The following is a 27,239-nucleotide window of genomic DNA, read 5'->3' as shown; positions in this document are numbered from 1 at the left end:
TTTCTGCTGAGTTTCCACTAGTGATTGCAGTTTGCCTCTTATTTACTGCTGGTTCATTATTTTCTTTACCCGAGAGTTCTGATTCAACTTGAGGGGGCCAGACAGGTTTGACTACCTTTACTTCATCATCCAAATTAAACAACTTTTTTGGGGAATCGCTGAGGGGTGGCCATACAACTGCCATTTTATTTGCTGACTTAATGTCATCATTCATTTTTTCTTGAGTCATCCTCTCTGTAGCGTTGGGGTCATTTTCTTGTGGGCTGTGAGTTACATTAAAATTGACAGGAGGGTTGTTTTTCGTGTAAGTTGTCTCTGACGAGTTGTTCTGATTCTTTGTACTCCAAAGTTCTTTGTGGGGCCTTTCTCCAAACCCTTCATCATAGTTGCCTTTAGACTTGAAAAGTTGTTTGTAGTGTGGCTTGCAGTACATTCGTCCATGGAGAGAAGCATAATTTCCAAGACTGAAGCAGAGAGAAACACACAAATATGAGAAATCAGTCATACACAAATATCAGATTTGAATCTGTTAATTCTGTTCGAATTCTGTCATTACAGCAAGAACAGCTCACATACTCATAACTCCCCAATCAAATAAACTTCTGAACCTGCATGGAATCATGATGCATATCAACTTTTCAACTTTTTTCCTTCTTGTTCCACGCTGTAGCACATTAAAATGTTGAAAACATCTTGGATTAGTGTCAAAAGAAGCATCTACCTTAGCTGGCTGCTGCAGTGGGCACATCTAAAACAGCTTTTATGGAAGTTTTGCTTGTTTGCTATGAGCGACTCCATGGGATACACCCTCTTCCGACATACCCGACACAGTTCGGACTCTGGCACCCGTATTTTCTGTCAGAGAAAGAGACTAGCATCAGAAAATGCTTTTAAATCAGTCAGCACACATTCATACACAGACGCACATGGACAGACACCAGACCGTTTCATTATACTTAAATGAGCAGAGGTTGGTGAGTTAAAAAATATTGAAAAGAAACAAGAAGCTGTTAGTATACTGTAGTTGTTAGAATGAAAACATTTAAGCACCACATGCATTTAGGGAGGTGAGATACAAATGCAAACATCACATCTGGACCTCAGCACAGTCTCATTACATATAAAGGGCATTAGGTCAAATATTCAGTCAATAATCACAAAATAATAATAATATTCACTTTGACTATGATATCTAGTTTAGCAGCACTCCATTATGAACACAAACTAAAAGATCAAAATAAAAATACAGACAAAAGGAATGCCTAAAGCATCACTGTTTGTCAAATGCAAACACACCATCACTGTTTTAGTCATCACTCCGCACTCTTGTTAACCTTTCCATGCTCATCAGATAGGTTTACCGGTGACAACAGTCTGGTGCTGGTGGGAAACAGTCTGTGATCTGTGTTGCTCAGACACAGTGAAGCCCAGGTTTTTGAAGACATTTTCACTCTCTGCCCATGTCTGCTGGAAGTTCTTTAGTAACTCCTCTGCAGAGGCCTCTGGTGGAACATCCAGGACAGGAACATTCCCTCTTACTACAGCTGCGTAAGTTGGTGGATCACCACGGGTTGTCACACTCCGAGACTGGGAGGTTGTTTCAGTTGAGCCTATTACAGTGTTTCCAAACTCATCTACAGTGGAGAAGTGCTCATTTACAGATTTAGTTTGAGAAAATCCTTCAGGTGCTTCCTCTTGTTTTTCAGGATTCTTTCTCTCTTTCCTTAGGTACTGGTGGGCTTGCTCACCCATTTCAAAGACATTCTTGAGGGCTTTAACATCAAAGCTTGGTATGTCCTCCACCAAAGATGACTTCTTCTCGGGTTCAGCATCTTCTGTGTCACTTCCAAGTCTCTCAGTAATCACAATGGGCTCCTTTCGAGCATAAACTTTAGGCTGGGGTGACTCAAATTTGTTAACAAGCCTGGACAGGTCAACCCTGGGTAAGTCCTCTAACATTCTCTCATGGGCATCGATTGTTTCCGGGATCTCTGGCTCATTATCTTCTGTATCTGGTTCAAGATGGTCTGGGATGTCAATAGGATCTTTGCGTACATATGTACGACAGGCCTCTGCTTTCTGAGCCTCTTCAAAGAACTCACGCTTGTCTTTTACAGTCATCATGGAGTCTCCATGGATATCTGTGACATCTGTCAGGGATGATTCCATCATGTGAGTCTCAACCGTAATCTCTGAACAGCTGGATGAGAGAGACCCTTCCAAATCTGTTTGGGCCTTTATCATGTACTCTGGTAAAGGAATGGGTGGTGGAGTCATGCCTTGTGAGAGTTTGGCTGTGGTATCTCTTAGTTTAGCTAGCTTCTCAGAGCGACTCATTGTAGGAGAGGGTGTGGATTGGTTCCGACGTGTTGGTATTTCAGACCAGCGAGATGGAGGTGTTGGTGTGGTGCCTGACCTGTAAGAAGGAGGGGGTGATGGTGTCACTCTCAAGGGAGAGTCTGTCCTCTTGGCGGACTCAATACAGATGAACGTAGGTGACGGTGTCCGCATTCTTAGCTCAGGTGTCATTTTAAGCTCTGTTATCTTTGATTCACTCTGGCACTCTGTCTTCTTCTCCTCCACTACTTTCTTCTGAGTCTCTATTTTTGCTGAGCCAATAGTAATCTTAGATATTTTCTGTGTGGCTCCACCTACTATTTTTTTCTCCTGTGATGACTCACTTTTTGCCATCTCTGAAATGGACAAATTTCCCTCTAAAAAATTTAGTTTAGGCAGGGCAAGGTTCTGCACATAGATTATGACCTCTCTCATTTGTTGCTTGTTGTACTGAGTACGGCTTAAATCAGCCTTCTCTTCAGAACCAACTAGCCAATCAGGAATGATACTCAGCATTGTCTGTAAAGACTTTGGATTCAATTTTGCAGGAGTTACTTCAAACTCCTTGATATAACTCAACAATTTTTGAATCGCTTCACATTTTTGTGCATAAGAACTTTCAGTTGTCATTGATGCACTCTTTTCAGATTCTGCTGCTTTTGTAATCTCTGTTTTGTTTTGCTCCTCTTTCTGCATTGACTGTTTTATGGCCTCCTCTCTGCTTGGAGGCCGCAGTGGAGGCTTTACCTGCTTCCTGATCTGGAATTTACTTTTTTGTTGAGTACTCTGTTGTTGAACTGTGCTCTGAGTGACCATCCTCTCTTCATGAATCTGGACATGTTCCTCTCTCACTGCTTGATGGGACTGAATGACAGATATCTGCCCTTGTCCTTTATGTACCTCTGTTGATATTGCTGGTTGTATTTGATGTATCTCAACTGAGGGTCTTGGTGCCACAGGTGGTGGCTGCTTAACTTTGGTTTGTCTTTGCTTCTTCAACTGAACCTCCATTTTGATTTCTTGCTTGGTTTGTCTCATTTCCTCCTTTTTCTCAACTTTCACTTCAGCACTGGTGGATTTTTGGAGGCCCTCCTGACCCATGCATATTTGAGATACATCATTTTTTCCTGTTTCTGTCACTGTTTGCTCTGTGCCGATTGTTTGAACTGTGTCCTTTCCCTCTTCTTGTTTCTCTGGCTTCTCTACCTTAGGCACCTTAAATGTTTTCACCTTAAAGCTAGGGGTCACTTTTGGGATCTTTGTGGTCTGAGAAGGAACCTTCTTGACTTCTTGAGCCACACAAGTCTCTATGCTCTTGATCTCTTCTGCTTGAACAGAAGCAGTGATCTGATTTTGAATGTTTTTTGTGGCCTGGAGACTCTCTTGTTTTACAGATTGAGCTTTTGTTCTCTCAACTTGCTCTGCAACAGAGAGTGGATGAACTGCATGGGCTGGATGGCTTTTAATCTCTAAGGCAGCAGTGGTAGATGCCTGCTTTTTATCTAATACAGTGCTAGAGGATTCTGTGGTTGTTTTCTTACCAACTTTTGGAAATGAAGGTTTACTTATCTGCAAATTTGCAGGTGGCTTTTGCTGTGGTGGAGTCTGTGGATATTTTGGTGTTTCTTTGGGAATCACATCTGGCTTCTCTTTAGCCTCTGGTTCTTTAGATGTTTCTTGCTGTGTCTGAAAAGTAATTTGAGGCTGTATAGATTTCTGTGTGCTTGACTCTGCTTCAACCTTAATTTCACTGACATTAAATGGTTTAGTAGGTGAGGGTGAGGTGGGAACAGATTCTCCCTGGTTCTTTTCAGCCTCCTCTCTTTGTTTGTGATATCTCTCCTCTGCAAGCATGAGTGGTGTTTTGAATTTACTTGCAGGTTTTGGTTTTTGAGCAGAAAGGTCGGGGGGAGGTGGAAGTTTAATTGGTGGAACAAATACCTTTTTAGGGCGTGGTGGTTCCTCAGCTGCTGGTTGTAGCACAGGTATTGCTGATGAAATTTTGGTAATATGTGGAGCTGGAGGTTCAATCGTTTTAACCAATCCCTTTTGCTTGGTGATGTTCACTGTAGTTTCGGTAACTGTGGTTATGTTTGATGCAATAGTTTCACTCTGCTCTGTCACTGATGGGGGAGGTGGAGGTGGTGGATTAGGTGCAGTTTGTTTTTTCTGCCATTTAAATGTTTTGGGCTGTGATTGCTTTGGAGGCTCAGGTTTAGGCACCTTAAATAAAGTTCGGCCTTTTGGCTTTTCAGGTTGGGCAACAGAGCTGAGTTCCTGTTGAGATGGAGGAGGAGGGAGGAAGTCTTGGGGTGGAGGAGGTGGTGGAAAGAATTCGGCGTCTGACTCCATTACAGGGGGTGGAGGTGGTGGAGGAGGAAGATCACTGTCCTGTCTCATGACCAGAGGAGGGCGTGGTAAGAGGGCTGGCTGGACATCACTTTCTGCCACTGGTGAGGGAGGAGGTGGCAAAGAGAGCTCTGATTCAGAGGGGGGTGGAGGAGAACTCGGAGGTGGTGGAAAGTGAATCTCTGGCTGTTGTTTCACTTTTTTTATCATTCCTTTGGGACTGAGATTGCGGTTCAGGCTCTTAACATTTTTTTCTGATTTCAAATTCTTGATGTTCTGCTTCTGGGTTACAGTGGTTTGTTCTGTTGTCACAGTCGTTTGAACCTGTGTGACTGTCTTTGTCTCCTCAGTTTGCTTCATGCTAATATTAGATTGTGATGCCTCCATTGATGCACTCGTTGCTGAAGACACAGCTGCAATTTCAGATTTCTTCCCACTTATCTGACCTCCAACATTCTTCTTCTTTATTAGCACTGTACTAGGTGTGTTCTGTTTTTGTTTGATATGTTGCTCCTTGACATTTATCTTTTGAGAGCTTTGAGAGGACTCTTGTGAATGAACAGCTGTTGTCATCTGTTTAGTAGTAGAATGATGCTCCTCAGAAGAAGTCTGACTTTCTGAAGATTTGATCTCAGATGTCTTTTGTGTGCTGCTTTGCTGCATGTTTCTTACTGGAGGTGGATTTGTTGGCTTTTCCTCAGTTTTAGCTCCAGTTGGGCATTCACGGGCTGCTTGTTGAGGGGGAACTGGATTCTTAATGAGAGCTTTAGCTTTCTTATGAGGATTCATTTTTGATTTGTGTTTTGATTGCTCTTTCTTCTTCATCAGGGATTTAATAGTGCCCAGAACATCTCCCTTAATCACCTCTTCTTTCTCAATTTGCACTTGCTCCTGCTCATAAAGTGATTTGATAGAGGATTTTATGTCACCCTCTGTGCTTGGCCTCCTCTGCATATGTGGGGATGAGGTTGGCTCCAGTAAGAGCTGAATTGTACCTTTTACATCGCCCTGTTCACTTACTTGGTGCTGGAACAACCTCTTTTCGGTTGAAGCCTCTTGAAGACTAAGGAGAGCAGTCTGAATGTCACCTTTAACAATCTCCTCTTTCTCAACCTCTTTCACCACCTGCTTTGCCTCCTCCAGGGATTTCAAGGTACCCCTAATATCCCCTGGGACCACATCTTCAATAATTACCTCAGTCTTTGCAGATGATGATTTTTCAAGAGATTCTAATGCACCCTTGATGTCACCAGGGACAATTTCAGGCTTTTCTATTTCTTTCAGTTGGTTTTGAGCCTCCTCAAGGGACCTAAGTGTTGTGCAGATATCTCCTTTGACTATCTCTTCTTTTTCTATGACAACACTTTGGTTTACAGCTTGTGCGAGAGAGTCAAGAGTGGCTCTCAAGTCTCCCTTTACTATCTCCACTTTCTGCATGTTATGAAGGGATAATACAGGTTCCATCATAAACACCTGTACTGTGTTATTTACATCACCAGGTACAATATCATCTTCAGTAACAGTTCGTCCTATTGTTTGCTGTTTTTTTCTTAAAATCTGTTTCGTTTGTTCTACATCACCTCCAATAATCTTTTCTTTCACTTTTTCCTCAACAGTTTCATCAGTCCCCATCTGAAGTTGCCTGAGGTAGTCCATTGCCCCAGACTCAATACACGTAGAATAAAAACTGACATTTCCTCTTTCTGCTTCTCCCACAGTTATCTTAGAGGACGAGTCCTTTGCATCAGCACTACCCAGCAGCCTGTGCAGTGTTCCACGAATATTTCCTCTAACTATATCCTCTTTCTCAACATTGCTCTCACTTTCTTTATTGAGGAGTGAGTATATGGTCATTTTCACATCTCCTTTCTCATCTTCTTGAATCAGAATGCCACGTTTGGAAGATCCTTCTTGCTTCAGCAAGTTATTAATTGCCTCTTGGAAATCTCCTCTGATAATTTGCTCTTTCTCAACATTATCTCTCTTATTCTGATTAAAGAGCTGTTGGACAGTTGAGTTGATATTTCCTCTTTCCTCCCTGTCTATGGTGATTGCCCTCTCTGTTGTCTCACGTCTGTTGAGCAGGTTCATCATAATGTTGTTCAGGTCTCCAAGTATTACCTCTTCTCTCTGGATCTCTGGAGTGTCCTGGTTTAGAAGTTTGTATTTAGCCATTCTGACATCTCCAATCTCATCTGCCTCAATTAGAATACCTTGTGATTCAACCATTTTCTGAGTATACAGCTCTTCTAGGGTTGCCTTGATGCTCTTACCAACAATCTCTTTTCTCTCCACACTGCTCTCATTGAACTCGGTTAGGGGGGTGGTTTCAAACAACCATGTCGTTGTTTTCACATCGGCTTTTGGGATTTCTTCACGAGAAATTACAGTATCTGTTTCATCAACTTCCTTGATGCGATCAAGTGGTTCCTTTTCAAAGAGCCACACAGACTGCTTAACATCACCTTTTACCACTTCTTCGCGTGTCACCTTCTCCATCTCGTCATACTCCGTACCTTCACCATGGATCTTGTCAATAGTTCGTGTTTCAAACATCCACGTGGAGCTTCTCACGTTACCTCTCTGAATCTCACTGACACTAACGGTTTTCACATATTTCTTTGATAGGTCATCCATTTCAAAACGCTGTTTGTTTGTTTTCACATCCCCCGCTTGGATGTCTGCTACTGTTTTAACAGCAACTTTCATATCCTCTGCAATCTCATCTAGAGGCTGAGTTTCAAACCTCCACCTGGCTGTGCTGACATCTCCTTTTTGGATGTCTTCTTCAGTAACAGCTTTGATGACATACACCTCATCTGTGTCTCTTATTGAGTCAAGGGGCTTTGTCTCAAACAACCATCTTGCCCCAACCACATCTCCTCGCAGAATCTCTTCTTTTGTGACTGTAGTAACCTCATGATAGTGTCCTTCTTTGTCCCTGATAGCATACAGTGGTTGGGTCTCAAACATCATGGTGTAGTTTTTTACGTCCCCTTTCTCAATCTCCTTGTGTATGATGCTTTGGAGTTTGCTGATCTCAGTATCAGATGCCTCCTCCTGAATCTTATCTAATGAGTATGTCTCAAAAATGAAGCGACCTTTATCAACATTACCTCCCTGAATATCTGTTACCGTGCGTGTCTCCTTGAATTCTTCAGAATTTGCCCTGATGGAATCAATTTGTTGGTTTTCAAACATCCAGGTACAGTTCACCACATTTCCTTTCTGAATGTCCTCTGCTTGACAGCTTTTGATTTTCTGCATGGTCTCCTCAGATGTAGATGTCATGATATCAGAGGACTGATTCTCAAAGATGTACTTCATTCGTGATACATCTCCAGAGTGAATGTCAATCTCAGTGATTCGCTTAAAGCCACCATGATCCTCGTCGTCAGTGATGTTTTCTAGGTTTTCAGTCTCAAATAGGAAACGCACTAGACGTACATCCTTACCTTTTACATCATTTTGCTTTACTGTGCAAGTTTTCAGGATTGTCTCAGACTCATCCTTGATGCTATCAAGAGTCTGAGTCTCAAAAAGCCATGTACAGGTTTTAACATCTCCTTTCTGGACGTCAGTAGTGTCCTCAGTCTTTGTCTCTACTTTCTCATACAAGACATCCATTGGCTGGGTTTCGAACAACCATCTGCATGTTTTAACGTCGCCTCTTTGGATCTCAATGCTCTCATTTTTCTTGTTGTCCTCTTCCTCTAAGTTGAAGTATTTAATGCCGTCAAGTGGCTGGGTTTCAAAAAGCCATTTGGCAGTTTTGACATCCCCTGATTGGATTTCTTCTTTAGATATTCCTTTGATTATCTGGAACTTAGTGATGCTCTCATCAAACTGATCAATGGGACAAGTTTCAAACATCCACTTGCAGCTTCTCACATCTCCTTTTACAACTTCCTCTCTGCGCACGGTTTTAACTTCATGGTAGTGTCCTGAGCTGTCCTGTACAGCATACAAGGGTGTTGACTCAAATAATACTTTATTTGATTTCACTGAGCCACTGGTGACACCTTCCACTTGTATTTTTTGTGCATCTGTACATTTGCTCAGGTCCATGGTCTCAAATATTTCCTTGTAATTTGTGACATCACCCTTTTCAAGGTCCTCTAAATTAATAGTCCGTGTGATCTCTTTCTTCTCCTCTCTGATCTGCTCAAGAGGTTTGCTTTCAAACAACCACCTCTGGTGTCTCACATCACCTTTCTCTTCTTCTGAAGCTAGCACCTTTTGTAGCTTGCCAACTTCTGGTAACTCTTTCAGATTCTCCATTGGCACTGTTTCAAACAAATGCCTAGTAGAAGTAACATCACCACCTATAATGTCTTCTGGGTCCATTGGTCTTGCATTGGTATTATCTTTAAGTTTATCTATTGGCTGTGTTTCAAAGATATTGCAGTGTCTCCTCACATCTGCACCTAAGATCTCCTCCTTCTGAATCTTTGTGCTTTCCCATTCTTCATCCTTGATTTGATCGAGTGTCTTTGTCTCAAACAGCCATCTTCCTCTGTTCACCTCACCCTGGTAATTTTCCTCCATGGAGACCCCACAGATTAATTTGACTTTGCTTGGATCCTTGTTGATCAGGTCCAGAGGCTGAGTTTCAAAGAGCCAGCGTGATGTCCTGACATCACCTTTCTCGGTTTCTTCACGTCGCACCTTGGTAATCTCCAGCATCTCTCCAGAGTCACCGCGGATGACACACATGGGTTGTGTTTCGAACATCTTGGTTGTTTTCTTTACCTCACCCTTGACTTCTTCAAGCTCTGATTTCAGCTGCAGGAAGTGACTTTCATCGATAGTCTCAGTGTGTCCAAGTCTGTCCAGGTGCTGTGTTTCAAACAAGTACCTAGCAGTTTTCACATCACCCCTAGCAATGTCTTTAGTATACATCACCTGTGTCTCTTGCTCATCCTCTTGGTAAATTCTGTTGAGTGAGTCCAGCGATTGTGTCTCAAACAGCCATGTTGCAGTCTGGACATCTCCCCTTGCTAGCTCTAGTTTTCCACTGTGCTCTGCTGAGTCGTTTTTTTCTGTACCTAGAACATCCATGGGCTGTGTTTCAAACATCCATGTAGTATACTTCACATCTTTTCCAGCGATGATTTCTTGTTGGGCTATGTTCTTTCCCTCATCCTCATCTGGTGTGCCATCTTTAATGGAATCTAGGGGCTTGTTCTCAAACATCCAGCGCATTGACTGCACCTCGCCTTTCAGGATCTCATCCCACTCCAAATACTCTCTCTCCGGACTTATGCACTTGCCAGGACTGGTACTTCCGCTGTTTTCAAAAACATAGCGTGCTTGCTGAATGTCTCTGCTCACCTCCTCATCACTGTCCACATAAGTTTGCTCTGTGTCGGTCACTTCAGTGAAGAAGTCATGTTCCAGGTTTTTACGCACTTCTGGGTGAATATGCTTGTAGAGACGCTTAAGTTCATAGAGGTTCCTCTGCTTAGAGTACTGCTCTTTATTGACAGCATATTTGGCTGAAGTTGGTGCATCTGTTGGCTTAGGGGAAGGACAACATTCTGGGACTTGGGAAGTCATTTGAAACTGATGTGTGCCAGATACTGGTTGTGAGAAATGCTCCACGGCCTCATATTGGGAGGAAGCCACAGAGGAGGTAGAGGCCTCTTGCATTGTTTTAGTGACGGACATGGTCTCATAGCTACCTGTGGCAGTAGTCTTTGAAGAAACATTTACTGGGGCCCAAGGAAACTGGTTGTAATCAAAATCAATCTTTAGATGAAAAGACAAGCATAATCTTTTATCAATACATCATCTTGTGCATAAAATATATTCTACTTTTAATTTTATGTATAAGCAGAGAAAAGGAGTGACAGAAAGAAATATGCTTGAATTGAATAGTCAGTGTAGACAAAGTTGATTTATGCTCAATTACATATGGGTTACATATGGGTGTTTCTTCAAATATGGACACTTTTGGCCCTGTGGACATTTTTTACACTCTTATTAGATTTTTTTATTCATTTGCGAATGGTGGAGATATGCATCGCAGAAGAGTTCTGTTTTTTCTTTTTTTGTATACTTTTTACACCAAAGTATCATTTCCACCACATCTCAAATTATTTATTGTGTTTAACATGATTCTGAAAATGACAATTTAAACATTTGTTTCATATCTTGCATTATGTCTTGTGCATTTTTTTTTTTACATGATTTTAGCTTAATTTTCCACATTGTGATTGATATGAAATGTATTCATACTTATATTTCTCATATTAAATTTCATAGTTGAGCACCTGGATATGGATGTAAGGTATTTTCTGCCAATTTTAAATAAATCAATTCAATTATAAAAATGAAAATGAAAACCAGATTAACTATTTAATTATAGAAAACTGCACGCAAAATATGTGCCAAAATGAAAAAATGAAATTATTTTATTTTTATTTTTATTTTCTGTGACAAGGCATTGTCCCTGTCAAATTGAAAAAAAAATGCAGTTGGTGATTTTACATTTAGTTTTCACTGCAATCTCGAGGCAAGACAAAATTCCTGTCAAATTGGCTGGGTTTCATAGACAAACCCTGCTAGCATGGAAATTGGTATGTAAGCACAATTTCTCACCCCACAATTATTTAATATGGAATAACAAGGACATACTATTTAAAAACAAATCTTTATTCTATCATACTTGATTCAATTCCCATTAGTATTTGTTGTCATACACTTCAAAAATGTTGTCGACAGTAAAATTACATTTCATCAAAAAGTTTATGCTTCCAAGAGTATTAAATAGCCTATATAATTAGGAAATACATTCCAAGGACTTTAGGAACTCTATTCTTCATAAACTCTATTAACCATTTAATTTTGAAAGTGTCATTAAGTGTACTATAATCCAAGACCTCAAGTCCCCCTGGCTCTTTAGGATTACAAATTACCTCCTTTTTTAAATAATGTGGGTTTTTCCATACTTACGCCCTCAGACACATCACTTGAACAATAACCCCACTGATTAACAGAATTTGCAGACAGGTTGACTTTGAAAATGAAGACAAAAATGAAAACTGTGAAATAAAAGAGGCAATAAAACAAAAACTAAACTTTATATTTTATTTTGAATCGTGTCACTACTTTTGCGTGAGCATTAATAAAAAGTTTTGTAAAAACTGTATTTGCATTTTCTTCACGTTTACCTTTTCATTTTAATATTGTCAGTCTTGCCTCAAGATTGCAGTGAAAATGAAATATCAAATCGCCAACTCCATTTTATTTTTCAGTTTGCCATAGACAATGCATTGTCACAGTGAAAATTTAAATGATAATATAATGAATGTTATTCTATAATGAAATTGTTAATCTGGTTTTCATTTCCATTTAAAATTGGCAAAGATCCATACCTGGATCTCTGACAAGGATAAACCAGTAACATCTAAGACAGTTGTGTAACATACATGAAAGAAACAGGGAGATCTGTTTGAATAAAAACCAACCCCTAGAACAAAAAATAAATATATTTTAAGTGACTACATTTTAACCTTTTTTAACCGCAGGTAAAACATATTACTGTCTTCATCAGTATACGTCATTTTTACCTTGATATGCTTGGGTGGAGTGGCCTCCTCAATACTTTTTTCATGCTGCTGTTTCAGGGCTTGAGTAGAAATTTTTGGCAAATTCTGTTCTCCAATTACCATCACTTTAACAGGTTAAAAAATGGAATGAGAATGAGAAAATTAGAAAAAAATATGAGGTGATTTGTTATAAAAAAAACTGCTTTTGAACAGTACCTTTCTCATCATAATGATCCCCAAAACTTGAGGCCACACTCTGATGAACATTCTGGCCCAGGGAAACCTAACATGAAAACAGTGAGCAGCACTCCTAAATAATACCTTATAAAAAGAATGTCTACCAACAAAATATAGGTTTTGTAGTAAACTTTATAGAGTTTGGAACAGAATGAAAGTGAGTAAATGATAACAGAATTTTTTATTGGGCATCGCACATCTTGTGTGGGTGTACCTGTGCATTTGAGGTACTGCTTTCTGTCACACTGCTTTGTACCGTCACCTCTGATGAACTCACTACCTGCTATTAAGACAGAGAACACCTGTTGTTAGACAAACATACACAATATGCAACTCACTGCTGTTAGTATGATATAATCCACAGCGTAGTGCTGCTGAGTGCCTTGTGATATGAAAATTAGTCATGTTTATTGCATTAACAAATAGGGGATTCAGCAGCATTGCAAACTGTACTTTTGTGGAATTGAGTTAGTGTTGTGGGTCCCTTGTGTATTCATCTGCAGTACCTGTCTCTGCTGTTGGTGGTATTGTGTAACAGTGCTTTGGGATGCAGAAGAGGAACTGAACTCTTGGCTTTCAAACTGTTTCTTGACACTGGCCAGTCCGCCTGGCAGAGAGCATGGCTCAGAGCTGTCCATGACCTTGAAACACAAAATAAAATGGTAATACACATTCATAAATATACATACGGTATGCATGAGCTTACATACATAGAATAGATATGAGACATATGATTCTCCTCTAGGGGGCACTACAAGGTTGAAAACAAAGTCTTTAATTTCTTTAATTTACTTAGAACCAAACACACAGTATCTTCTGACATCAGTATTCGTTATTGTTAATCCTTTAGTATTAAATTATATTCTAAATTGCCCAATAGAAAATGAAAAAATATGCAAGTCTGTACTTAGAGAACCTTCCAGTCTACAAATTGACGTAATTACTGAAGGATTATTATCATTAGCTAATAAACTATAACCAGAAATATAAAACAACATATAATTTAATATAAAATATAAAAAAAACTTTCAGTTGCCAAGGGAATATTTCTCATTTTTGTTTAGTTTAAATTGAAGTACTAACATTAAAAAAGCTAAATAAAAAGTATATAGACATTCAAAAACAACAAAACATAATAAAAATGACAACAACACACAATAACATTTCTAAAACTTATATCAATGTATATCATTATCAAAGAAAAGGCTCTATAAAAACCAAGCAACCGACAAAATGTATTTCCATGGTTGTATCTGGTTAGGATACAAGCACAAATGGTTTAGGACACTGTGTAATCCTCATCCAGTAACTGCCATCTCAAATTATTTAATGCAACCCAAATTCCCCCCTGGGATCAATAACGTGCAAATGGATTTAATGTGTATTTTATGCATCTATTATGTATTACACAGCCATTAAGTACTGCATGCTTATATGGGGTGAAAGGATTTTTTCTGAATTGCAAATATTAAATAGGAGGTGGAAGGCCTTAGACAAGAAGAAATATGTGCCTATTTTTACTTCACTACAGGTAATATGAAATGAAAACAAATGGTTTAGGACACTGTGTAATCCTCATCCAGTAACTGCCATCTCAAATTATTTAATGCAACCCAAATTCCCCCCTGGGATCAATAACGTGCAAATGGATTTAATGTGTATTTTATGCATCTATTATGTATTACACAGCCATTAAGTACTGCATGCTTATATGGGCTGAAAGGATTTTTTCTGAATTGCAAATATTAAATAGGAGGTGGAAGGCCTTAGACAAGAAGAAATATGTGCCTATTTTTACTTCACTACAGGTAATATGAAATGAGTGTGTGGGCTAGCATATGTTCATGCGTGTTTGTGAGTATGTGTGCAATGCATGTTCGTGCTGGTAAATACCACAGATGGGCTTCTCTCCTCCTTGGTAGTGGCAGCTTGGTATAAAGCCAGTCTCTGCTTGAGAGGCACAGTCTCAGCCTCGCCGTCGGCTTGTATCTCTCTAGACGGTGAAACGCCTACGCTGCCCGCCGCTGAAATACACACAGAGACACAGTCAGGTTGCAGGGTGTGCATCATTAAACCTGAATCTGTGACATAAATAAATACATTTCTTCACCCTGACTCAGGTCTCTTTATTGGTTCATGGAAAATTAATGTTAGATTGGAGATCACATCACATCTGTCATATTTTCAATAGTAAATTTAACCAGACAAAGTCAAACTGACAACAGGGATGTATTGTGACAGCTCTCTCTCTCTCTCTCTCTCTCTCTCTGTGTCTCCCAGTCTATAGATGGCTCTAAAGACAAGATGAGAAATGATGTCATAAGCATGCATGTCGTTCTCATCAATCACGGTTTTCAAAGTTGGATCACCGAAGCCATCACCACTACCGCTCTGGTAAGGGTTTTTACACATATAAGGTCATTTAAATATATTACATGGGAGTTATGAGGATGCACAATATAATTTTAACATATCTGTCAGTAACAATATAAGAGTTTCTTTTTTAATGTATTAGTATTATCAATAATGATAAATGTATTATTTACAATGATATATTTATATTTGAAGAACTTTTTATAACACCAAGAATTTAATAACACTGTTACAAATGGCTTATCAGTATTAGCCAGAAATGTAGTGGCTGATGTACAAAGTTATTTTATAATGACAATGCAATTATTTTATTATGATTAATACTGTAGTAATTATCTAGGTAATACTATAGTATCTAAGCTTGCTTTTATATAATTTTATATCTTTTTTTTTAATCTCACAACTCTGACTTTTTCTTGCACTTATGAGTTTACATCTCACAGTTCACAATTGCGAGATATAAACTCAGAATTGTGAGATATAAGCTTGCAATTGCGAGAAAAAGTCTGAATTGTGAGGACAAAATTGCAGTTGCATTTTTAATTCAGTGGTGGAAACCAAAACAAATAAACAAATATATATATATATATATATATTGTAAACTCAGAATTGAGAAAAAAGTCAAAATTGCAAGATATAAACTCGCAATGGAGAGGAAAAAGCGAATTTGGGAAAGTTGCATCAAAACATTATTTTCAGACGCAGGCTAGCTCTTTGAACAGTTGCGCATTTTAAATTCTTCATCGATTAAACATTTGAATTCTGTCCATCACTCATAAAGATAAGAGCCTATGGAGGCTGTACTGCAATGCTATTAGCTGATGATTTCAAGTCCGATCTTTGTACTGTGTCATACACCCACACTGCTTTTCTTGCATCAGTAAAGCATGACCGTATCACCATGTGACCGAGATATGTTCCCTGAACTGTTAATTTTAGCAGAGCAGTTATTCAGAGCATGCCAGTGTAAAACTAGCCTAGCAGAGGGATAGAGATGATTCACATCCAGAATAAGCAGGCTTTAGTAGCTGTTGAACAGAAACGATATACCTGAGGGTATCTGACACTTCTCAAACACAGAGACGAGGGAATGTGGAGACAGAGGGATCACACACTTATTTGTCATGATGAGAAGAGAAAGACATCAGCAGGGAAGATGGACGATGAACATTCCAGAAAACCTCCAAGTATCTAGACCCGCAGGGGTTGGCGGCTTTCTAGACTATCGTCCATTACCATGACGTGAAGTAACCACAATACCGAGAGCAATTAAAGAAGACTTATTTTAATCCAAGGCCCACTAGTTTCATATTTCAGAGAGGGAGAAAGAGTGTGAGGTGCCCAGTAAGAGTGACTTCCTAAAATGCAAAACCATAGCAATCTTTATATCAGTCACTTGTCTATCATTCAGGTTTCTACTTCTCTAATAACATTATCTGCCACAGTTCTGACTTTTTATGTCACTAATGACTAACAGGAATAGGAAGGAGTGTAGATTGATTGTTTTATTTTATTTTATTTATTTGTTATTTTGATAAATTACTGCTCTGGGTTTGGTTCACTTTGTCAGTATAGCAGTATTAGACATCTGTTAAATGTGTGATTAATCTGTGTAAGCATTATGTCAGCAGGCCTGTAATATTCTAGACTGTAGTCTATGGAATGCAGCAGTAGCTTACAGGCTAAATTCAGAAAGCCCGGTCTTTGGGACTCTATTCTAAGACACTCATGGACTGAACCAACATACATGACACTCACTGCCACACAACAACCACAATGCACATTAGAAAAAAGACAGTTTATAGAGTTCACATGTCTCACTCATCTCATTTTCCATTTTTCTTCACATTGTCCATATAATTGTTCATACAACTTTGAATTCTTGGAACCAACTGCTACTACTTACTTCAACTGTAGTGCATTGTTATTGTTAAATGAAAAGCACAATAAGTTTTGAATTGCTAAAACCCAAAACTTGAAGTTCTTGTCTTACTGAAATAGCCAAGTAAACAAAATAGAACAGGTATCGGAAAAATCTGAAAGTCTTTGGTTTAACAAAAGAACCCCTGTTATTAATTTCTGTTTATATAAATAATACTCATCAATATTCATTTTGCTCAACTCCATTAGGATGTAACAAAATGCCATGTGTCCTCTTCATGCAATCTTAATGAGTGCTCCTGAACACGTGCACATGCACCATTGGCCTTTCGCTCTATAAACCTGGAAATGTATAAACTCAACCTAATTTAACATTTTAATTTAAAAAAGGCTCAGAATCAGTGTTTTATGAGATTATTATCAAATAATGAATTAATGAGTAGCACTGATCACTTTAATTCTTCATCAAATTGGTTAAATTATAAGCCATGCATCTTCCAAATGAGACTTCCTCTCTAGTGATATACTAGAGAAGTACAACAGACATCTACATCAGAAACCACTTCTGTTGAAGTGCACTCACCTACAGAGGTCTGACGTTTCCTCTATGTACTTCAACGTTACTATAGTGTCACCTGGACAATCAAGATCCCACCTGGAGATCCCAATCCCACCCAGCGTCCTTGTGTAAAAGTATGAGTGTATGTTTGGAGACCAGCTCCAGTCTACTGTCCGGTTCAGTGTGATGGAGGGCAGGGACAGCTGGTTGTATTTCAGAGGCCCCTACTATTACCCTCCTCCTCTTTAAAAGATTGCCAGTCTGCTAGGCCTTTTTTTAGATAAGCTGCTCAACATGCCCTTAACCTGAAGTCACAGAGAGACAGACAGACAGACAGACAGACACACTGAGGGGGAGAGGCACCCTGCTGTCTGAGAGATTTTAGGGTCATTCATCCTTGGCTTTAATAAAATGCTAATTTCACATGTTTGCATTTTTAAAATGATAAAAAGAATAGTTTCCCAAAAAAGAAGATTCAGTCAGTACCCTCAGGGTGTAAAATCACCACGTAAATCTTTTTCAGTTCATAGTTACCACATCTGTTAAGCTCCACAAATCACACAAACATACATAAATGTATCATTAAAGTAGTCCATATATTGCGTTTGCTATATTCCAAGTCTTCTGAAGTAATTAGCTTTGTGTGAGGAACAGCCCTAAAACGTGACTGATAATCTCAATAAATACTGATTTATAAATAAATAATATAAATAATGATTTAAATTTCAGTCTGTTCCTTATAGAAAGCTATAGTGTGGCTCTAGAAGACTTGTAGCACACAAGTCACATATGGTCTACGTCTGTGGTGCCTATTATGTTTTTGGAAATAAACAGACATGGAAAGTGATTGTCTGGAAAATTCTTCAAAAATGTTTCCTTTTGTGTTCCATGGAAAAAACAACATACAAACCTGGAACAATATGAGGGTGAATACATAAGGATAAACACAATTTTCAACAGAACTTTCTCCATTTAAAGAGGAGGTGACAGCTACTACAAAGCTCTTAGTAATATAAAGCACTTCCAGAAAGATCTTACATTTGTTTGTATGTGTTGGCGTAAGTGTCAGAAATAAGTCAGGACTATATATATATTTCCATGTTTATTTTATTATAAATAACAAAATTAATATTTATTATAAGCAACAATTTTTGTTTAATTTAAATTTTTTTATTGTTTAATTTAATTTATTTATTTTTGTTTATGCATTACTTTTTAGTTTTAGTAAACTATAATAACTATAATGTCCCTTTAATTTTAACAGCCATAATTGTTTAGATGAAATTGAATTATTGGACATAAATGGATGCTGTGTGCTTTTTATGTTAGAAAAAAAAAATCTTATAAAATTTAAAAATCTAGGCAGCCAGCTTTGGCGCTTAAAAAAGTAAAGACAAAAAGTTAAGACAAAGAAGGAGAGACTGAGGAGAAAATATACAATCATAACAAATATCAAATTTCCTCTAATTCTCCCGGACAGCATTAAAGCCATGCATCACATGATGTCAGACACCAACACTCAAGAGAATGCAACACATTTGAGCGATGAACATCAACATATCCAGAGTAGGAGGATATGCATGTGTGAATGTATGTGTATGTGTGTGGACTAGTCGTGAACAAGGTTGTCTATTTAAAAGACGAGCTGATAGCCCGATTTAAAGAATGAAAGATGGATAACCAAAGACAGACACACGCAGACACTGACCATACATAAATCAACTCACCTGTCAAACAAACCTAATAAATTACACAGGTCTCCCACTAGCATACGATTGTCACTGCATATATTTAAAAACTTGTACACTCAAGCATTGTAAAGTAAAGTTTGGGTCTAATAGGCATTCTTTTAAGACTATATCTGATTAAACTCAAAATAACAGAAATAAGTGCATGCCTTAAGAACAAGATTGCAGCAGAAATCCAAACACATGTACATACATATATACACATACATGCATGAACACTAAAGCTGAAGTCTGTCATCACAGTTGTCATCATGCTAGACAGCAATGTGTGAAGTCTTTAATCATGTCACCTTTACACACACACACACACACACACACACACACACTGAATTTCCACAAACATGTAAATCATATGAAAAAATGAAGAGATTGATAACAGTACAGTTTCAAATTTCCTGAATCAGTCTTTAAATAGCCGAACATAAACATCTTTATGGTGAATTACAAAATGCTGGTGTTCAATTGAAAAGAAACTGTGTTACTGTATTATAAGTATATGTATTATAATCCAAAAGATACTCACATCCACCAAAGTCTGAGTCCTGATTCGACATTTTTTCTCCTACACCACTATATTTGTCTGCAACTCTCCCACTTGACGAATATGAACTATTCACTTCCTAGAGAGAGAGAGAGAGAGAGAGAGGCAGGTGTGGTTAGAGAACACTTTCTAGTCTATGTTTAATTTGCATTCAGCAGTTCCACGAGACCTCGAACAAAAGTTCGGAACAGAGACTGTGTTACATGAAGCACACGTGTGTGTTTGTTTGGTCTATTTATCATTAACAGTATATCAACAACAATCAGTTTTTTGTTTTATAAGCTAGAGTTCACCTGAAGCTTGAAAGCTGTCACCAAGTCAATAGTAATGCCTTTGAAAGAGGAACATAAATGGGGAAGGAGGCTGAGAACATTTAAATAAACTGCCAACTATGAAACATATTTACATACAAACAAAAGGAAATGTATTTATAAAATGTGTTTAAATGTATTTTCAATGTGTATGCATTTTGAATATTACTGTCATTAGACACGCAACAAAAGCAAACATATAGGCTATTCTGCAATATCACTGAGGTCACATATCATTAAAAATACAGTCAACATTAGTGCATAAGTTTAAGCTTTAGTATTTTAAATGAAGAGAGAAAAACAGATAAATTACCAGTACATTTTCTGGTAAGTTTATGGACATTTTCTTCAAACCTAAAACACAACACTATTCAGTGAATAATTCAATAAATGGGTAAAACACCTGTGAAAATCCAATACTTTTCTTAGAGTGTAGTGTTAGAAATAGTAGAATATTTTACATTATTTTAATGTTTTATTTATTTTTGTTGCAAGTATCTTAACCATTCAAAGCTGCTAAATTTGCATAGTCCGTGCATGCAGTAAAAAGAGCTCAGCATGTTTAATCATCATCATTGGCTATGTTTTTGAAAAATCATGACAAATAATAATTAAAAAAAGAAAAACATGTAAAGGTGTCCAGCTTTCACATGAATAAAGACTTCTAACTGTTTCTGACTTTTATTTTCTGTATTGCAAGAAAAAAAAACTCTTTTTGGCAGAAATTGGCCTCCATATATTCAGGATGAGCTCACTTGACTTAATGTTGCTACGTCAGGTAATATATTGATATCCGCAGAGTTTTTGAGGAAATAAGACTGCAATATTTTAAAGGGTTAGTTCACCACAAAATACAAATTCTGTAATTATTTACTAACCCTCATGTTGTTCCAAACCTGTATGATTTTCTTTCTTCCATGGAAAACAAAAGGAGATTATATTTAGCAGAATGTCTGGGCTGCGTTTATTCACACTGAAAGTGGATGGGGATCAAGAACTCCAGAAAGGACAAATAAGGCCTATAAAAGCACTGTAAAAGTAGTTAATCGGACTAGTGCTCTATATTTCAAGTCTTGAAATATGAAAGCTTTGTGTGGTCACCATTTACTTTCAGTGTATGGAAAATAACTCCTTTTGTGTTCCACAGAAGAAAAAAACTGTTTAAAACAACATGAGGGTGAGTATGCTTTCATTTGTTCCTGCCTCGATAAAAATGCTGAATTTTACCAAAAACAATGTCCATATAGCATATTAGCACTTTATTGTGTTTTGCACTGTATGTATTTAGCATTTTATACTTGTATATTGTTGTTGTTGTGTTTATTTTATGGGATTTCCTGTTTTTGTAAGCACCACTGAGAGTCTCCCATTACTCTCCTGTCTCTGTGATAAGTGGACATATTTAGACACGAGTCACTGACCTGGAGTTAGAAAAACAAGACAGCAGGGCAGCTTTCTCTCTCTCTCTTACACACATACACAAACAGATATATAGCCATCTTTCTTGCTAACACAAACTGTTTTCCCACCAACAATTTTTAATGCACACACAGGAGATGAATGATGGAGGGTGACAGGGTTTGTAGTCTGAACAAGGTCGCAGGTTAATCTACATAAAGTGTAGACATGGTATGATTACCATGCACACATAAGATGACAAAAACACATACCGAACATCCTGTGACAGAGCATGAACATCCAAACGTCTAATTATTGTCCCCAGGCCTTGACCGACAGTTCTAAAGGCAGCCAGAAACAGTCACAAGGAGCTGCTTTTAGCCTGAGCGCTACACATAGCACAAGGATAACTATAAAAGAGTGAGATGACAGCACCTAATACTTTCTACACTTTTAGTGCTATAGTTACTGTGTTTGTTGGGTATATTTAGCAGTAGCAGGGCAGTGATTAACTGTCAGCTAGCTTTAGCGTGTAGCATGAGTTCATGTCTATTTAAAACTAAATGTAAAGGAATGTTGCAGGTTCAAGTTGTATTGAGGTTTGACAATGCTGTTGATTACTACAGAAAATAATTTGGACTCGGAGCTCAGTTTATAAAAACAAACAAAACTGCAGTAATAGATTTACAATGGAAAAGTAGGAGTCGTTGCCTAATGGAGAGTCGGACTTGTAACCCAAAGGTTGTGGGTTCGAGTCTCAGGTCCGTGTGGGGGGAGTGAATAACCAGTGCTATCTTCCACCCTCAATACCACGACTGAGGTGAGACCCTTGAGTAAGGCACCGAACCCCCAACTACTGTATGTCATGTATGTAAATACATTTGTAATTACATACATGACATACAGTAGTTGGTAGTTGGGGGTTCGGTGCCGGTGTTCGGTATTGAACATGCACTTGAGTGCACTTCTTTTTCTCAAAGTTATACTTGTGAAACAGTGTATATTTTGGCAATTATCCCTGTGAAATGCCCATAGACTGCCATTGTAAGAACACTACCCTGTTGGAAAAAACCAGCATGCTGGTTAGGTATGTTTTGAAGCATGGCTTCTGGTTTGAGCTGGTTTAAGCTGGCCATGTGCTGGTCATAAGCAACTAGCTCCTGTTCAGGACCAGCTTAGGACCAGCACATGACCAGCTTAAACTAGCTCATGACCAGCTAAGGACCAGCTTTAACTAGCTCTAACCAGCAGCCATGCTTCAAAACATATTGGTTCATGCATTCAAAAAACAGTAGGGTAATGTACATAAGATTTTAATCTGTTTTTACAAACTGGTGTGCAAGTGAAATTATTTCTGTGGTAATTGACAGCAAGTACAAAAATATTTCTTTGCCTGTACTCATGCTGATACACAGCATGTACCAAACCAGTACTAACCAGCATAACCATCATGGGAATTCATGCTGCATTATTCTGGTATTTTCTCCATGGGTTTATGAAGTGCTTCACACTATTCCTTGGATACTGAACATAGATATTTGCTTGAAAGAAACAAACAGTGAAATAAAATCTCAAACATTGTTCAAACAAAAAATGTATTTGTTTATACTGAGACCACATATCCAAACTTAGCCAAACAATGATCTCCTTTGCTCCGTTGCATAAGAAACATTCTTTGCCTCGCTGAGGTTTTAGGCAGATTAATGAAGATTCAATAGAATAATTAGATTGTGGGAACATATTGATTAGGTATCAGTTCATTATGACAAGACGTTTACAGCCTTACATTCGCTTATATTGACATCTCCTGGACAGAATGCGCAACAACAGATCTAGGCCTGCTGAAGAGTTTAAAAGTGCTTGTTATGTAAACCTTGGATGGACCTCAATTAAAATCCAACTAGACTTTAAACAGGATGTGAGGATTTGAATTTTTTTCTGTTCTGAAGTGGCTGATGAATAACAGGAGAAGGATTTCATGTCTGAAATGAAAGTTTCTCGGGCTCTCTCTGACAGCCTTTAATCATGACAATCTCTCTGTATACCCTAACTGAGTAATAATGAATGAGATTATCAAAAAGAAAAAAGGGCTGTAGGCTGTCTTGATTCTGTGTATAGGTTGTTGATTGGATTGTAAACTTGTAGTCATTTTAGGAAGGGGCAGGGTTTATGCAGGTTATAACATTTTGATAATGCCAAGGTCCAAAAAATTAAACACGTATTGATTAATCATATTCAATAAGATCAATATTTTAATATTGCATTTGCCAAATTTCTGGAACATGGTAGGCTAATGAGCTAATGAGCAGCAAAGACCAGCAAAAAACTGTTCAAAGCTACTATCTTAAGCTAAGGTATACTGTCCAGCAGGACAAAGAAATACCAAAGTTACTAGAGTTATATTGGCAAAATAAATTTACATACTCATACTACACACTGAATTATATATTGTAGATGATTTACTTTTTAGGTTCATTTAAAAACAAGAACTATTCAGTGGAGAAACCAAAAATGGGGAAATCTTGGGGGAAACCTTTCAGAACCTTTGTATGGATACAACATGCTCCTGGATCAACATCCTTGTTGATCCTGGAACAACATTCCAATTAACCAATTACAGCTGTGGGATAACTTTTCAGGAAATATCTGTTTTAGGCTTACGCTCAGGGTTAGGTGCTTCTACACCCTTGGTAATCAGCTATCATTTCACACTGATTTTAGGAATAAATTATGGGTAAGGTTAGGTTTAGGGGTCCATATTTTTGGACAGTAATGTTGATCCAGGATCAACAAAAGATGTTGGTCCAGGAACATGTCTTACTTGGCAAAATCACGGCGACCATGGATCTACACATGGTGAAATGTGTTTAAACTCTAAACTAAGCTTGGACTACACTCTTAAAAATAAAGGTGCTTCAAAAGATTCTTCAAGCGATGCCATAGAAGAACCATTTTTAGTTCCACAAAGAACCATTCAGTCAAAGGTTCTTTAAAGAACCATCTCTTTATTACCTTTTTATAATCTCAAGAACCTTTTTTCACCATAAAGAACCTTTTGTGAAACAGAAAGGTTCTTCAGATGTTAAAGGTTCTTTATGGAACCATTTAGACAAAAAGGTTCTTCTATGGCATCGTGAAGCACCTTTATTTTTAAGAGTGTACTACACTTCTAGTGGTAGCTGATAACAAACTAGCATGTTTAAATAGGCACAATATTGAATAAATGAACAAGCAATAGGAAGGGGAAGAGTAGAACTTTGTGAATGGTGTGAGCATTGCAATTCTACCATTGCTTATTCCATGTGACTCTGTTCATTACAGATAATACACAGTGACACTTTACAACAATACAACAAAACATAACTGGCCTAGTTTCCAAAGAATATGATGGTCATCACCACAACTTAACATAACATTCAACCTCTTCTTTTTTGACTCAATGCTTTTGTTTGTTTATGTGTGTGTGTGTGTGTGTGTGTGTGTGTTCTTGCAAGTATGAGTAAAACCAAACCATGCTAAACTAATTAGTTCATTTTTTCTTTCTTTATATGTCTATCTCTATATCTCTCTCACTTTCGTCTGTTGGCTTTACTCTGCCCCCACACATACATTACCCACATGCAAATTATAGGGTTACTTATACGAAAGCCAGTGTTGCGGAAAGAACTCCCTAAAATAAGTTTTAAATAACATAGTGAAACGTTGTGTGTGTGTGTGTGTGTGTGTGTGTGAGAAAGCACGTCAACGCATAGTTGCTCTGCTTCCCACAAGTTTATTGCCAGTAGCTGCTTCAGTTGTGGATGTCTGTAGCTTTGTTTTGTGTGTGTGTGTGTGCTGATGCATGTTCTCTGTATTTCCAGATTGTGACCTTTTTCTCTCTGTGTCTCTGTGACCTCACAACAATGTAATTTAATGGATTAAATGTTCCTATGTAAAAAGCCAGCAAAACAAGAGCTTTCCAGCACAAAGCAGTCTGCCAAACTATGAAACACATCATTTAAACGGATCTTCTCTCTTAATATACTGTCTCTCTTAATCATATTATACTCCTTTCATGTCTGCTCTTTCAGTTCTCATTCTTGTATCACTTATTTCTCATCCCTGTCTCGTTATTTTTTTCATTCTCAGCCATCAGTCACTTCAGTGAACTGTGACTGTTAAACACTAAACTTTCAAACCCATTCTTTGAAGTATGGTAACTTACAGTAGCACAAACCTAGGATCCCCTTGAATAGTTTACCCTCCTTTTAATGCTGGTCACCATCACTGGATGCAGATGTGTTGGTGTTTACCTATCACTATAAAGATTATGCTGGTTGAACAGTTTTACCAGCTATGTTGTTCTGGTAAATAGCTTGGCTAAGTTCCAAACTAGACCAGAGCAGCATGGAAGTTTAAACAAGTCTTTTGAGCAGGCTATCCTGCCATTGATCAGGTTTGAGAAAGTGGATATGCTGCTCTGATAACATAGCTGCCTAATGCGGAAGTATGCTTTAAAAAACAAAATCCCAAGTTTTTGCAAGTTGCAAGAAAAATCTTATTTCAGCATCATGTGACACTGAAGGCTGGAGTAATGGCTGCTGAAAATTCACGTTTGCCATCACAGGAATGCATTTTAAAATATATTAAAACATAACATTTCACAATATTACTGCTTTCACTTTATATTTGATCAAATAAATGCCTTGGTGAAAACTTGGTGACTTCTTTTAAAAGAGTAAACAAATCCTGCCGACCCCAAACTTTTTAATAGCTCTCTAACCCGATGTATGCTTCAGAGAACTCACAATCCTGAGTTTATTTAAAAATATCCCTAATTAATCTGGCTAACCAATTTAAATCTTTCAATTAACTATCTGTTACTGCATATAGGCACTTTAAAAAAAAAGTTTAAAAAAAAAATAGGAGATTTTAAATACCAAAGAATGATAAGGGGAAACAAACAGACCCTCAACAAATATCAGTGATACAAATCTTCAAATTATATTTGTAATGCTTGGAAAATAAGATGTGAATGCCTTGGGAATAGATGACTGAATGTTTTTAAATATGCAGAAACAGCTGTTTTTAATGTTTTTCCTCTCGCTCTCTCTTTCTCTTCTCTTTCTCCATCTGCTCTCTTTCTTTAGTCATGTTGCAGCCACCAGCAAAATATCAGAAAAACTGTCTTAATGCACACATTATCTCTCTGCATCAACAGACAGACTCAAGAGCTCAATTGGTCTTCTTTCCCTTCTCATTCTTTCATTCTTTCTCTTTCGTTCTAAGACTCACCACATGTTGCGCCGGCGATTTCTCAAACATTTGCTTCAGGCTGCTGAGTGGGATGTCAAACTTCTCAATGCGCCTGTTCTCCTCCAGGTCCTCTTTAGCGTCCACAGGCCGCAAGGAGAGAGGAGACGAATGAACATACTCTCCTTCTTTCGACACCTCAGGTCCATTTCCTGATTGAATTTCCATTGTTCAGGAAACCAGATATTCCAGCCTCCCCCACGAGAGAGAGAGAGTGGACAGAAGAAGAGAGACACGATGAGAGAGAGGAAAAGAGAATGAGAGAGGGATGTGGAGGAAGAAGTGCGTGGCACAGTTGTGGTGTCTAGGAGGCCGAACCAGACGGACAAACCGAGGACAGCCTTGAAGGAGGAGAAAAAGAAAGAAAAGAAAAAAGGTCTCTGTGAACTCATGCTATGAACTCATGCATAGTAAACACAATCATCACACACACACTCAGAATGCCAAAGTTAATGGTTTCAAAAGCACTGCAGTTGAGTAAAGCATAATCACGCACACTCCTGCCAACAGGAAATGAACATCACTCCTGAACAAATCATGGAAACTTGACCACAACACCCTTTCCTTTCAACACACACACATTTCCTAAAAAGAAAACCCACCCTGAGTCTGTATCCTGCACACAGCCATAAATTTCCACACAAAAAAAGCCATATACTT

At 38.2% G+C, this 27,239-nt stretch overlaps 1 protein-coding gene across 2 annotated transcripts; it reads right to left on the bottom strand.

Annotated features, from left to right (window-relative positions):
• Positions 1-379: 379 nt before the first annotated feature.
• Positions 380-26,824, bottom strand: LOC107584781 (xin actin-binding repeat-containing protein 2-like). 2 transcript variants are annotated; one of them, XM_016271521.1, is made up of 10 exons: positions 26,562-26,824; positions 19,561-19,657; positions 14,370-14,500; positions 12,983-13,117; positions 12,691-12,759; positions 12,456-12,522; positions 12,261-12,364; positions 1,362-10,437; positions 722-855; positions 380-464 (listed from the first exon to the last, which is right to left on the bottom strand). In XM_016271521.1, exons 1-9 carry the CDS (start codon positions 26,745-26,747, stop codon positions 761-763), a joined length of 9,960 nt encoding a protein of 3,319 aa, XP_016127007.1. In that variant the 5' UTR covers positions 26,748-26,824; the 3' UTR covers positions 380-464; positions 722-760. The 2 variants fall into 2 exon arrangements, with proteins under 2 accessions (XP_016127007.1, XP_016127008.1); XM_016271522.1 differs by having other exon boundaries at positions 12,691-12,756.
• Positions 26,825-27,239: the final 415 nt, after the last annotated feature.

The sequence above is a fragment of the Sinocyclocheilus grahami genome, unplaced genomic scaffold (genome assembly GCF_001515645.1).
Source record: "Sinocyclocheilus grahami isolate Dianchi unplaced genomic scaffold, SAMN03320097.WGS_v1.1 scaffold63.1, whole genome shotgun sequence".
Taxonomy (NCBI): Eukaryota; Metazoa; Chordata; class Actinopteri; order Cypriniformes; family Cyprinidae; genus Sinocyclocheilus; species Sinocyclocheilus grahami.
Note: the sequence above shows the minus strand (reverse complement) of the source record. Positions and strands in the feature narration are given on the sequence as shown.